The sequence below is a fragment of the Coregonus clupeaformis genome, unplaced genomic scaffold (genome assembly GCF_020615455.1).
Source record: "Coregonus clupeaformis isolate EN_2021a unplaced genomic scaffold, ASM2061545v1 scaf0069, whole genome shotgun sequence".
In the NCBI taxonomy this organism is placed as follows: domain Eukaryota; kingdom Metazoa; phylum Chordata; class Actinopteri; order Salmoniformes; family Salmonidae; genus Coregonus; species Coregonus clupeaformis.
Window position 1 is genome coordinate 715,387 of NW_025533524.1, and position 15,825 is coordinate 731,211.

Below are 15,825 nucleotides of genomic sequence, written 5' to 3' on the forward strand. Positions count from 1 at the left end.
ATGCCTCACTGTTGGACAGTCAAACCCTAACAACAACAGGTAAATAGACTCATGCCTCACTGTTGGACAGTCAAACCCTAACAACAACAGGTAAATAGACTCATGCCTCACTGTTGGACAGTCAAACCCTAACAACAACAGGTAAATAGAATCATGCCTCACTGTTGGACAGTCAAACCCTAACAACAACAGGTAAATAGACTCATACCTCACTGTTGGACAGTCAAACCCTAACAACAACAGGTAAATAGACTCATGCCTCACTGTTGGACAGTCAAACCCTAACAACAACAGGTAAATAGAATCATGCCTCACTGTTGGACAGTCAAACCCTAACAACAACAGGTAAATAGACTCATGCCTCACTGTTGGACAGTCAAACCCTAACAACAACAGGTAAATAGACTCATGCCTCACTGTTGGACAGTCAAACCCTAACAACAACAGGTAAATAGACTCATGCCTCACTGTTGGACAGTCAAACCCTAACAACAACAGGTAAATAGACTCATGCCTCACTGTTGGACAGTCAAACCCTAACAACAACAGGTAAATAGACTCATGCCTCACTGTTGGACAGTCAAACCCTAACAACAACAGGTAAATAGACTCATGCCTCACTGTTGGACAGTCAAACCCTAACAACAACAGGTAAATAGACTCATGCCTCACTGTTGGACAGTCAAACCCTAACAACAACAGGTAAATAGACTCATGCCTCACTGTTGGACAGTCAAACCCTAACAACAACAGGTAAATAGACTCATGCCTCACTGTTGGACAGTCAAACCCTAACAACAACAGGTAAATAGACTCATGCCTCACTGTTGGACAGTCAAACCCTAACAACAACAGGTAAATAGACTCATGCCTCACTGTTGGACAGTCAAACCCTAACAACAACAGGTAAATAGACTCATGCCTCACTGTTGGACAGTCAAACCCTAACAACAACAGGTAAATAGACTCATGCCTCACTGTTGGACAGTCAAACCCTAACAACAACAGGTAAATAGACTCATGCCTCACTGTTGGACAGTCAAACCCTAACAACAACAGGTAAATAGACTCATGCCTCACTGTTGGACAGTCAAACCCTAAAACAACAGGTAAATAGACTCATGCCTCACTGTTGGACAGTCAAACCCTAACAACAACAGGTAAATAGACTCATGCCTCACTGTTGGACAGTCAAACCCTAACAACAACAGGTAAATAGACTCATGCCTCACTGTTGGACAGTCAAACCCTAACAACAACAGGTAAATAGACTCATGCCTCACTGTTGGACAGTCAAACCCTAACAACAACAGGTAAATAGACTCATGCCTCACTGTTGGACAGTCAAACCCTAACAACAACAGGTAAATAGACTCATGCCTCACTGTTGGACAGTCAAACCCTAACAACAACAGGTAAATAGACTCATGCCTCACTGTTGGACAGTCAAACCCTAACAACAACAGGTAAATAGACTCATGCCTCACTGTTGGACAGTCAAACCCTAACAACAACAGGTAAATAGACTCATGCCTCACTGTTGGACAGAAAAATGTCATCTAGGTAATCATCATTGGTGCTCTAGAACATGTAAAATGGATCACAGTCATCAGCTCACTGTAGTGGGAAATACCTCCTGAGAAACCCTTCCTGATTAATGTACTCGGGAACCCAGTAGATGGCGCCACGTAACCATTTAAATAGGTCTGGACGTGGAGTTTACTGAACTCGACCTTGACGTTACATTACAACAACAGTTTTGGACAAACAGTCTGCTGTCACTCACTTATTGTAGAGGACGATGTCTGGGACCCAGATTAGTTCTGACGGGACTCTGATGGACGTCACGTTGTCGTAGTCAGAAGGCCTCCAGCGTAGCTTGTAGTCATTCCACTCCTGAGTGGGGAACAACACACACGCACACACGGAGACACACAAACAAGGAGACGAGAGGTCGTTCAGTGCCCCAGGTGTGATCAGAAAGAGCCATTACAGGCCTATTAATCCTTAAACTAATTACCATCATTTATTCACATTGAAACAGTCGCACACATGCTATATATACACTGAATGTACTGGAACACCTCAGTCACACACATGCTATATATACACTGAATGTACTGGAACACCTCAGTCACACACATGCTATATATACACTGAATGTACTGGAACACCTCAGTCACACACATGTTATATACACTGAATGTACTGGAACACCTCAGTCACACACATGCTATATATACACTGAATGTACTGGAACACCTCAGTCACACACATGTTATATATACTGAATGTACTGGAACACCTCAGTCACACACATGCTATATATACACTGAATGTACTGGAACACCTCAGTCACACACATGCTATATATACACTGAATGTACTGGAACACCTCAGTCACATACATGCTATATATACACTGAATGTACTGGAACACCTCAGTCACACACATGCTATATATACACTGAATGTACTGGAACACCTCAGTCACACACATGCTATATACTGAATGTACTGGAACACCTCAGTCACACACATGTTATATACTGAATGTACTGGAACACCTCAGTCACACACATGCTATATATACTGAATGGACTGGAACACCTCAGTCACACATGTTACAGTGGGGGAAAAAAGTATTTAGTCAGCCACCAATTGTGCAAGTTCTCCCACTTAAAAAATGAGAGAGGCCTGTAATTTTCATCATAGGTACATGTCAACTATGACAGACAAAATGACAAAGAAAAATCCAGAAAATCACATTGTAGGATTGTTAATGAATGTATTTGCAAATTATGGTGGAAAATAAGTATTTGGTCAATAACAAAAGTTTCTCAATACTTTGTTATATACCCTTTGTTGGCAATGACACAGGTCAAACGTTTTCTGTAAGTCTTCACAAGGTTTTCACACACTGTTGCTGGTATTTTTGCCCATTCCTCCATGCAGATCTCCTCTAGAGCAGTGATGTTTTGGGGCTGTCGCTGGGCAACACGGACTTTCAACTCCCTCCAAAGATTTTCTATGGGGTTGAGATCTGGAGACTGGCTAGGCCACTCCAGGACCTTGAAATGCTTCTTACGAAGCCACTCCTTCGTTGCCCAGGCGGTGTGTTTGGGATCATTGTCATGCTGAAAGACCCAGCCACGTTTCATCTTCAATGCCCTTGCTGATGGAAGGAGGTTTTCACTCAAAATCTCACGATACATGGCCCCATTCATTCTTTCCTTTACACGGATCAGTCGTCCTGGTCCCTTTGCAGAAAAACAGCCCCAACGCATGATGTTACCACCACCATGCTTCACAGTAGGTATGGTGTTCTTTGGATGCAACTCAGCATTCTTTGTCCTCCAAACACGACAAGTTGAGTTTTTACCAAAAAGTTATATTTTGGTTTCATCTGACCATATGACGTTCTCCCAATCCTCTTCTGGATCATCCAAATGCACTCTAGCAAACTTCAGACGGGCCTGGACATGTACTGGCTTAAGCAGGGGGACACGCCTGGCACTGCAGGATTTGAGTCCCTGGCGGCGTAGTGTGTTTCTGATGGTAGGCTTTGTTACTTTGGTCCCAGCTCTCTGCAGGTCATTCACTAGGTCCCCCCATGTGGTTCTGGGATTTTTGCTCACCGTTCTTGTGATCATTTTGACCCCACAGGGTGAGATCTTGCGTGGAGCCCCAGATCGAGGGAGATTATCAGTGGTCTTGTATGTCTTCCATTTCCTAATAATTGCTCCCACAGTTGATTTCTTCAAACCAAGCTGCTTACCTATTGCAGATTCAGTCTTCCCAGCCTGGTGCAGGTCTACAATTTTGTTTCTGGTGTCCTTTGACAGCTCTTTGGTCTTGGCCATAGTGGAGTTTGGAGTGTGACTGTTTGAGGTTGTGGACAGGTGTCTTTTATACTGATAACAAGTTCAAACAGGTGCCATTAATACAGGTAACGAGTGGAGGACAGAGGAGCCTCTTAAAGAAGTTGTTACAGGTCTGTGAGAGCCGGAAATCTTGCTTGTTTGTAGGTGACCAAATACTTATTTTCCACCATAATTTGCAAATAAATTCATAAAAAATCCTACAATGTGATTTTCTGGAGAAAAAAATTCTCAATTTGTCTGTCATAGTTGACGTGTACCTATGATGAAAATTACAGGCCTCTCTCATCTTTTTAAGTGGGAGAACTTGCACAATTGGTGGCTGACTAAATACCTTTTTTCCCCACTGTATATATACTGAATGTACTGGAACACCTCAGTCACACACATGCTATAAATACTGGATGTACTGGAACACCTCAGTCACACACATGCTATATATACACTGAATGTACTGGAACACCTCAGTCACACATATGCTATATATACACTGAATGTACTGGAACACCTCAGTCACACACATGCTATATATACACTGAATGTACTGGAACACCTCAGTCACACACATGCTATATATACACTGAATGTACTGGAACACCTCAGTCACACACATGCTATATATACACTGAATGGACTGGAACACCTCAGTCACACACATGCTATAGATATACTGAATGTACTGGAACACCTCAGTCACACACATGTTATATATACTGAATGTACTGGAACACCTCAGTCACACACATGTTACATATACTGAATGTACTGGAACACCTCAGTCACACACATGCTATATACACTGAATGGACTGGAACACCTCAGTCACACACATGCTATATATACACTGAATGTACTGGAACACCTCAGTCACACACATGTTATATATACTGAATGTACTGGAACACCTCAGTCACACACATGCTATATATACTGAATGTACTGGAACACCTCAGTCACACACATGCTATATATACTGAATGTACTGGAACACCTCAGTCACACACATTCTATATATACTGAATGTACTGGAACACCTCAGTCACACACATGCTATATATACACTGAATGTACTGGAACACCTCAGTCACACACATGCTATATATACACTGAATGTACTGGAACACCTCAGTCACACACATGCTATATATACTGAATGGACTGGAACACCTCAGTCACACACATGCTATATATACACTGAATGGACTGGAACACCTCAGTCACACACATGCTATAGATATACTGAATGTACTGGAACACCTCAGTCACACACATGCTATATACACTGAATGGACTGGAACACCTCAGTCACACACATGCTATATATACACTGAATGTACTGGAACACCTCAGTCACACACGTTATATATACTGAATGTACTGGAACACCTCAGTCATACACATGTTATATATACTGAATGTACTGGAACACCTCAGTCACACACATGTTATATATACTGAATGTACTGGATCACCTCAGTCACACACATGCTATATATACTGAATGTACTGGAACACCTCAGTCACACACATGCTATATATACTGAATGTACTGGAACACCTCAGTCACACACATGCTATATATACACTGAATGTACTGGAACACCTCAGTCACACACATGCTATATATACTGAATGTACTGGAACACCTCACCTGCTTCAGCCAGACGTTGGTCGTCATCATCTGATTCTTCTCGTCCTGCACAAAGGAAAATAAAAAAGAGGTGAATGAAAAATAGAGAGGCGGCAAAAAAGTTACACAAAGAGAGAAATACTGGGGTAGAGGGAATTCAAGATAAAAACAGAGAGAGAGAAGCAGACAGAAAGAGAGAGAGAGAGAGAGAGAGAGAGGGGGGGGGGAGACAGAGAGAGAGAGAGGGAGAGAGAGAGAGAGAGAGAGAGGGGTAAATAGAGATATTAGATGAATCAGTCAGTCATAGTGCTAGTTGGGTGTAGTCCAGCAGAATACAGTAGAGGTTCTTGTGATTATCAGGAAAGGACCATAACATAGCCAGCAGCATCTTCACTTTAATCACCTGATGGAGGTAAAGTCTCTCTCTCTGACCATCTCTCTCTCTCTCTGACCATCTCTCTCTCTCTCTGACCATCTCTCTCTCTCTCTGACCATCTCTCTCTCTCTCTGACCATCTCTCACTCACTCTCTGACCATCTCTCTCTCTCTCTGACCATCTATCTCTCTCTCTGACCATCTCTCACTCTCTCTGACCATCTCTCTCTCTCTCTGACCATCTCTCTCTCTCTCTTTGCTGCTGCTCTGAGGGGTCATAGTAGAGGTCTTTGCAGATCTACCTGTACCTGAATATCCGAGACGCGGTCACGGGTCTGATATGATTGTCACGGGTATGTGTCATTTTAACTGACTTGTCCAGAAGGGCCGTACAGATCCTAACAGACTGCTGCAGTAGAGAGATAGAGAGGGAGAGAACTTGTATCATTTATGCTGCTGCTCTTTGCTTTTCACCAGAGTGGAGTGCGGCTGTGCAGCTTGTTGTTGGCCAATCACAAGTCATCAAAGCGGCAATAGGATACAGTCTTAGAGCCTCCATGTGGGGCAAAAGTTAGGAGATATCTAATCAATGGAAGATGGAATTAAAAGTTATAGGAGAAGGACATGCTACATCAACGAAGAGTCAACAGCTAGGCTGCTATCTAATATTCTGAATGGAGTTGTTGTTATGTGTGACTGTAGGATGAGAAAGCGCAGGCACTGCAGCCTACCTAGCCAACGTTAGCTGGCTTACCTAGCTTCTCCCGGTTTGATGCAGTCAAGACAGGTACTACGTAATCATATTTCACGATAAATTACCTAGCTGTGACAGCTATTAGTCGACTATAGCAGGAGTCGGCTTGGTTGGTTGCGGTCTCTCGTCTCCCTCCTCCCTGTTCACCGTGTCACTTCCTCACAGTACGGCCCCTCCCCCGCCTTCACTGTGTCACTTTTCTGCTGCTTCCCTCACTCGGATCCGATCGGACCGGGTCTGGATCCGACCAGGTCTATACAGAACGGGTCTAGTTGTCTTCGGGTCCGTTCAAAATGGGCCTCTATGTTATTTGTATTTATTTATGCATATTGGGTCCAGGTGGGAAAGCCCCAGGTCCATTTCAGAACGGGTCCAACGTTTTAGACCTGTGAAGACCTCTAGGTCATAGGTCAACTAAATCTGCTTTAATCAAGGTTTGTTTTTGCAGCTCTATGTACAAAATACCAAATATGTTACTTCAAATGTTAGATGGCTGCAGTGTTCACAGAGGAATCACGATTCAATAGGAAAGGTTGTTAAACCTTACACCTTATAAATGTACAATGAGAGAGACCGCACGAGGACAAGAACTAGAAACAGAGGAAGAGAGGAAGAGAGACAGAGAGAACGAGAGACGGAGAGAACTAGAGACAGACAGACAGAGAGATGGCGAGAACTAGACGGAGAGACGGAGAGAACGAGAGACGGAGAGAACGAGAGACGGAGAGAACTAGAGACGGAGAGAACTAGAGACGGAGAGAACTAGAGACGGAGAGAACTAGAGACGGAGAGAACTAGAGACGGAGAGAACTAGAGACGGAGAGAACTAGAGACGGAGAGAACTAGAGACAGACAGACAGAGAGATGGCGAGAACTAGACGGAGAGACGGAGAGAACGAGAGACGGAGAGAACGAGAGACGGAGAGAACTAGAGACGGAGAGAACGAGAGACGGAGAGAACGAGAGACGGAGAGAACGAGAGACGGAGAGAACTAGAGACGGAGAGAACTAGAGACGGAGAGAACTAGAGACAGACAGACAGAGAGACGGAGAGAACTAGAGACGGAGAGAACGAGAGACGGAGAGAACGAGAGACGGAGAGAACTAGAGACGGAGAGAACGAGAGACGGAGAGAACGAGAGACGGAGAGAACGAGAGACGGAGAGAACGAGAGACGGAGAGAACGAGAGACGGAGAGAACGAGAGACGGAGAGAACGAGAGACGGAGAGAACGAGAGACGGAGAGAACGAGAGACGGAGAGAACGAGAGAACGAGAGACGGAGAGAACGAGAGACGGAGAGAACGAGAGACGGAGAGAACTAGAGACGGAGAGAACTAGAGACGGAGAGAACGAGAGACGGAGAGAACGAGAGACGGAGAGAACGAGAGACGGAGAGAACGAGAGACGGAGAGAACGAGAGACGGAGAGAACGAGAGACGGAGAGAACGAGAGACGGAGAGAACGAGAGACGGAGAGACAGAGAGAACTAGAGACAGAGGAAGAGAGACAGAGAGAACGAGAGACGGAGAGAACTAGAGACGGAGAGAACGAGAGACGGAGAGAACGAGAGACGGAGAGAACGAGAGACGGAGAGAACGAGAGAGCGGAGAGAACGAGAGACGGAGAGAACGAGAGACGGAGAAGAACGAGAGACGGAGAGAACGAGAGAGCGGAGAGAACGAGAGACGGAGAGAACGAGAGAGCGGAGAGAAGCGAGAGACGGAGAGAACGAGAGACGGAGAGAACGAGAGACGGAGAGAACGAGAGACGGAGAGAACGAGAGACGGAGAGAACGAGAGACGGAGAGAACGAGAGACGGAGAGAACGAGAGACGGAGAGAACGAGAGAACTAGAGACAGAGGAAGAGAGACAGAGAGAACGAGAGATGGTGAGTGTGAGAGAAAGTTTGTGTAACAATGTACAGTGTATTCAAAACCCCTGCCACTCTCAATTTAAATTGTGGCCGTGCTTGTGTGAAATACTTCTCTGTAGTTATTGACCGAAGGATCGTTTGATAAGGTTGTTTTTCACACCTTTATTCTGCTTCAAAGCCCCTGTGGGGGACTGATGGAGATTGTAGGATTTGTTTCAGTTTGCTGCGAGAGTTCATTTAGTAACACCTGTTTTGCAATTTCATAAACAGGTCTTTCCAATACACTTAACTAACCACTTATTCCCAAAGATAAGCTCATTGGGGAACAATGTGAGAATTTTCAATGAATATAATTGACATAAATTCAGATTTTCTGTAACAAGCTTGTCAGTCAACACTGCTGCAATCCTGTGAGGTTCATTTGGACTGGTAGAGCATGGCGCTTGGGTTCAGTTCCCACTCTGCCCACCCATACGAAAATGTATACACGCCCTTATTCACTTTGGATGAAAGTGTCTGTTAAATGGCATAGATTATTATTATTATTTATTATTATTATTATTATTATTATTATTATTATTACATAACTTACCACATCGATGAGCTGTGCTATGGAGAGGCCAAACTTGACGATGACGACGTCTGAGATGTTGGGCACGGGTCTGGACCACTTGTTGTACCCGATGAAGAGCTTCTTGAACAGCTCATCCTCCGCGTGCGAGTGGGTCTTCTCATGACAGAAAACTTACAGGGACCACAAGAGACACAAGAGTTCTATAACAAACCTGTTGTTTTATCCCAGACATAGGTAGAATTATGCATATACATATTAAAATGACAGAATGTTGTGGTCTGAGGGGCTTGTCTTGTATAATGTATAGAGTAGGGGTGGGTAACGTACGGGCCGGTTTAGTCTGGCCCATTGGAGGTTGGAGTAAAAAACTAAAACAGAAAACACAAGAAGAAACTCCTCCTCTCTCTCTCCCCCACCCCACCTCTCCCTAAGGGATTACCATTGGTCCCTTCATCAACCTAATCACAGTCAATTACACACATCATTACTTCCAGCAGCTAACAGAGTAGGGTATGTTCCCCAAATGGCACCCTGTTCCCTATATAGTGTGATTCCCATAGGGCTCTGGTGAAGATGGAGTACCACCTGGGACACATCGAGGGGCTGAGCTATGAGCTAATCCATCCGTCTGTCAGAAGGTGTCGTGGGGCAAACCTCATACAAACACAACCTATTGTTGAGCTGCCAGTAAGCTGTCATTTAGGATGACACTGACACCAAAACATAAACCATTTCTGTTCTGTTTTCAGTTCAATGTGAACTATATGTGAATGAATATCCTCATGACCTGACGTACTGCGTGACACCTGATTGGTTACTGCGTGACACCTGACAGGTTACTGCGTGACACCTGATTGGTTACTGCGTGACACCTGACTGGTTACTGCGTGACACCTGATTGGTTACTGCGTGACACCTGACTGAGCGAGACATATATTAGCAGTCAGCTTTAAAATAAATGGTCCAAACACTTTCCCTGACTGAGTTTCTCCTTTTCCCTGACTGAGTTTCTCCTTTTCCCTGACTGAGTTTCTCCTTTTCCCTGACTGAGTTTCTCCTTTTCCCTGACTGAGTTTCTCCTTTTCCCTGACTGAGTTTCTCCTTTTCCCTGACTGAGTTTCTCCTTTTCCCTGACTGAGTTTCTCCTTTTCCCTGACTGAGTTTCTCCTTTTCCCTGACTGAGTTTCTCCTTTTCCCTGACTGAGTTTCTCCTTTTTGGATCATAATGTTGTGCTCTCATGTTCGTAGGTGCATGGTGAATATTTTGAAAGGTGTTGATATGTATGTTTGACAAAATGTCCATCATATTACACCGGAAAAGTCACTTGTCACTTGCACCAGTGTGTGTGTGTGTGTGTGCGTGCGTGTGTGTGTGTGTGCGCGTGTGTGCGTGCTTGCGTATCACCACCATTACCAACCTGTGAGTCATCGTCCTCAGGACCACAAAGGCATGTCATTATTATTGCCTCGTCTAAAGTAGGCCAACCAGACAGCCAACCAGTCAACCAACCAGACAACCATCCAGCCAACCAGTCAACCAGCCAGCCACCGAGCCAACCAGCCAACCAGCCAGCCACCGAGCCAACCAGCCAACCAGCCAACCAGCCAGCCACCGAGCCAACCAGCCAACCAGCCAGCCACCGAGCCAACCAGCCAGCCAACCAGTCAACCACCCAGCCAGCCAGCAAACCAGCCAGCCAACGAGAAAGCCAACCAGCCACACACCCAGTCTGTCAGTCAGTCAGCCAGTCAGTCAGTCAGCCAGCCAGTTAGCGAGTCAGAAAACCAGCCAGCCGGCCAGTGGAAGAAGGCCAGGGCCAACCAGCCTGCGAGACAGCAAATCAGGACCAGTCAGCCAGCCAAACAGCCAGTCAGTCAGTCAGCCAGCCAAAGCTAGCAAGCCAGCCAGTTAACCAATCAGCCAGTCAGTCAGTCAGTCAGTCAGTCAGCCAGAGAGCCAGCCAGCAAACCAGCCAGTTGGCAAAACAGCCAGCATGCCAGTCAGCCTGCCAAGTCAGTCAGTCAGTCAAACCAGGTCAGTGGAGGAAGGCAGGAACCAGGAGAGTTTAGATGGAGAAGGACTAAATGGCATTGAAGGGAGATTGTGGCAATTCAAAGATCTAATAGTGAAGGTGGGCTGAATGTAATACACTAGAGTCTATTAAAGTGATTCATGGCCTTATGAACAAATTACCTAGCTGAGGTAGGTTGGAGATCATGAATGTGTTCAAACTGCTATGACACTATTTATGTAACCTGTAGATAGGATACGTTGCAAAAATATATTTTGGTATACCACAGTCTACTAATTTATAATGAAATAATAGTGAAATAACAATATTGATCCCATAATGAAATGATGCACGTGTTCTAATTCTGGCAAGGCATCTTCTTTGCGTCACATCACACTTCAATTATGCGCGTATTTGAAGCTCGGCAGCGGACCGCGCATCTGTCCTCCAGTCTGGAGTAAAACCAGCACGCAGCAGAGACTATCCGAGACCAGATGCGCCGGGTTGGAAAAAAAGCCCTCGTGCACCGCAGATCAAAGCCCCTCCTGTCAGTGGAGTGAGAAAAGAAGAGATGACACCTCCGGTCCATGCCCAGCGCTGGGATCTTTGGCATCTTGTGTAGCCCCTGGGCAGTTCACGTGTGGTGTTTCAGAGAGTACCCTAGAGTGGCTCCCTCTGAACGAGTCATCAACTTCTCGGGCTAAGCGTGCTCTTGGGAGAATTTTGTCTTAAAATCCTTTCTATTCCACTTGGAAGTGCATAAACCACAGTGGCCAACTGCACAACTCTCGTCCATGTGGCTGCCGCTGCCGCATTTAGAGTTATGTGGAGGTATTAAACTGTAGTGTAGCCCGGAGCTTTTAATGAGAAATAAGCAATTTAATGAATGAGAAATCAGAGTGGAGTAGAGTGCTCAGCTCAGGGTATTTAGAAAGTAAAGAGAACGGGACGAGTACGTCGAGGAAATGATTGAAAAGGCGGGAGAAGTCCAATTAGTTTAGAATGATGGAACCACAGAACACGGAACCACAGAACACGGAACCACAGAACACAGAACATGGAACCACAGAACACAGATGATGGAAACACAGAACATGGTCGGTCATTTCTGATTATGGTAGATCATTTGGTGAAATCGATGTAGGAAAATTGTCAATGAATGAACTGATATGGTAGGTCTATATGGCTGGATCATAAATGGCATAGCAACGGCATTCACACACCTTGGTAAAAAAAAAAATATATACATAAAGAAATCCCCTTTTCTCTCATATTTTGTTTAAACTCGCCTTATTAGGGTATGTCAGGAGATAAGTCCAAGGCAAAATAAATAATAAAAGGAATTGACTTGACTCACATAAGAAGAAACCACAGAGCGCAGTGGTCCTCGCTGAGAACAGGTGGTTGAATAATCCACGTTCCATATTTCACCCCAGTGACTTTCTGTCTGTCTTTATACTTCCCTGAAAAGCATCTAGTTTAGATCTACTTCTCTCTTCTCTCAAAAACCATTGACGTCGTTATATGACGATATCCTCTCCGGAAAGGTTATCTTGAAGCAATGGTGACGTGGGGAGAAGTCGGCTTCCGTGTCAGTTGTTGAAATGCCCTCTCGTCCTGTGTCATCTTCGCGTCTGAGAGGAGGCGAATCCGGACAAGTGCCTCGCTTCAGATATCGCATGCTAGGCGCTTCATTGGCGGGAGAGAGTGACGTTAACGCCACTTTATGTGCTGTGCCCTTTAGAGATGATAATGAATTGAACTCCGTCGTTTCCACAACTCTCCGTCTCTGTCCTCACCACTGTTACCGTGTAGCAGCTGTATGTATCCAAATGCGTTAGGCGTAAAAACGGAGCGCTGCCCATGCGGTGCTGCTGAAATACAAATAGGGGCGCGCCTAAACGCTCCGTCAATAAATGGGCGCCTATGCTATTTTATGAAGTTCCTTCACATATCTCGAGATTTTTTGACGACAGTATCCGAAGTTTTGACTTTTGGTTGGTAATTACACATTTTCTCACATGCACGCTCATCTCATTTATGCACGGATGGAGACAATTATCCAGGTTATGCACAGCTATTAAACACATTTCTAAGCAGATACAAATATTTTGACTCCATTCTCATGTCTACATGACGGGTTAACGTATCCAGAAGTGCAATTCTATTGTCATTTCCAGTTTGAGAGTTTTTTTTCTTCTGATTCACCAGGACAAACCTCACGAGCTCCTCTGGGAATAAGGAATGTGAGGCACGGTGGCACCGACTGACCGCATCTACTCTCCCCCCCTTCCCTGACTCTCTCCCCTGCTGCCCATATGGTAAGGGACACGGGGGGGACTAGATTGAGACTGTCTACATAAAGCTTTGACATGGCATGTCAATATTAAACAGGTGTGAATGAGTAAAAAATAATAAAACAGGAGGCTACTAGAATGTCGTTGCAGACTAGGTCTAACTGTCATTTAAATACAAGTTAATGAGCTTTTTCTGTGTGAATATACAAAAGGAGGGTTTTGTACTTATTTTGTGCAGTACTACTTGAATGTGTAATGCTGAGCTATGCAGTTATGGTGATCTATTCCAGAGTCTCTAGACCAAATGACTGGATAGTTAATGGACATGGACCACTGATAGTGGCACCCCAATGGTGGAACAAGCTCCCTCATGACGCCAGGACAGCGGTGTCACTCACCACCTTCCGGAGACATTTGAAACCCCACCTCTTTAAGGAATACCTGGGATAGGATAAAGTAATCCCCCAGCCGGCCAGTGTAATCCCCCCTCCAAAAAAAATAAAAAAAACATTGTAAAGTGGTTATCCCACTGGCTATAAGGTGAATGCACCTATTTGTATGTCGCTCTGGATAAGAGCGTCTGCTAAATGACTCACTAACTGTATGTCGCTCTGGATAAGAGCGTCTGCTAAATGACTAAAATGTAAATGTAAATAGTGAAAGAGTTGGACACAGCTAGAGGGCAGAGCAGGTGAATGAATGGATGACAAAACAACAATTTTACACACAAAAAAATCTATCTTAGATTCAACTTTATTTTCACATCTTGATTAAATAGAACAACTGTAAAATAAACATATGGCCTATACTGATGTAAAGTTTCCTGTTTAGGGGACCTGCGTTGTTCTGGTACCGGTTCTGACCAACATATTTGCTTATAAATCGATCTGTGGACACCGTAGATCGAAATGGCTTGCTGTGAAGGATAGCCCTTGTTCCCACGGACACAGTAGTATATTTTCTGAGCCCCTGTGTGATGTAGGATGTGAAATCTGAAACCACTTGACGTTGGGATGTCCCTCCTACCATTTCATTTACTCTTCTGACTGTCCATCGACTCCTGGCTGAACCCTGTGTCACAGCAACTGACAAAGCACATGCCTGCAATCCTTACATTGTAGCGCAACAGGAGAGAGTGTTTTCACCACAGTAGCATCAATTTATAGCCATTAATCTAAAAATAATTCATAGATTTGAAACAAAAAACACTTTCTGTTTGTCACAGATTGACAATTTTAATATGAGATGAAAGGCGAGTTCAGGAACGAGTTCAGGAAGCCAGGCTAGAGCTCAGTGAGACGTTCACAGCGAAGGAGGCAGATGTTTTGATCAAGAGAGACCTTTTAAATATGCACATTTTCTCTAACATTAAACATACAAATATGTATTTTACAGTTATGAGGAAGGTAAGATCTTATAATTAGTTGTTTTATAATTTGATTATACTATATTTAGAAAGCATATAAGTCATTTCAAGCCTTATTCATACAGTTTTGTTGAATAGGAAATACGTAATATAAAATATTTAGCATATTTGTACTGTGTTCTTGAGCTTGTGTCCTCAAAAGTGGCTACACCTCAGCAATTTACAACTATTTTTATACCAGAAAGGTGAGATTTTAACCTTTCTCTGAATATGCAGCATCACTGGTTATTGTTTATGGCCCTCTAATGATAAATAATTACTTTTGGGGATTACATAGATTACATTTTAGATTACATTTAGTAATTACATTGTAACCATACACAACATTACCCCCTGTAACCATACACAACATTACCCCCTGTAACCATACACAACATTACCCCCTGTAACCATACACAACATTACCCCCTGTAACCATACACAACATTACCCCCTGTAACCATACACAACATTACCCCCTGTAACCATACACGACATTACCCCCTGTAACCATACACGACAATACCCCCTGTAACCATACACGACATTACCCCCTGTAACCATACGCGACATTACCCCCTGTAACCATACACGACATTACCCCCTGTAACCATACGCGACATTACCCCCTGTAACCATACACGACATTACCCCCCTGTAACCATACGCGACATTACCCCCTGTAACCATACACGACATTACCCCCCTGTAACCATACACGACATTACCCCCTGTAACCATACAAAACATTACCCCCGGTAACCATACACAACATTACCCCGGTAACCATACGCGACATTACCCCCTGTAACCATACACGACATTACCCCCTGTAACCATACACGACATTACCCCTGTAACCATACACGACATTACCCCCTGTAACCATACAAAACATTACCCCCTGTAACCATACGCGACATTACCCCCTGTAACCATACACGACAATACCCCCTGTAACCATACACAACATTACCCCCTGTAACCATACGCGACATTACCCCCTGTAACCATACACGACA

At 44.4% G+C, this 15,825-nt stretch overlaps 1 protein-coding gene across 2 annotated transcripts in view; it reads right to left on the bottom strand.

Annotated features, from left to right (window-relative positions):
- Positions 1-12,951, bottom strand: part of LOC121556175 (neuronal acetylcholine receptor subunit alpha-2) — a 43,338-nt gene extending 30,387 nt beyond the window's left edge. For both annotated transcript variants that reach the window (XM_041870071.2, XM_041870070.2), the window contains exons 1-4: positions 12,459-12,951; positions 9,108-9,259; positions 5,533-5,577; positions 1,787-1,896 (exon numbers count right to left, since the gene is read on the bottom strand). In XM_041870071.2, coding sequence (XP_041726005.2) covers positions 1,787-1,896; positions 5,533-5,577; positions 9,108-9,259; positions 12,459-12,525 — 374 coding nt within the window. In that variant the 5' untranslated portion in view covers positions 12,526-12,951. The remainder of the gene's footprint in view (positions 1-1,786; positions 1,897-5,532; positions 5,578-9,107; positions 9,260-12,458) is intronic.
- Between the last annotated feature and the right edge of the window lie 2,874 nt (positions 12,952-15,825).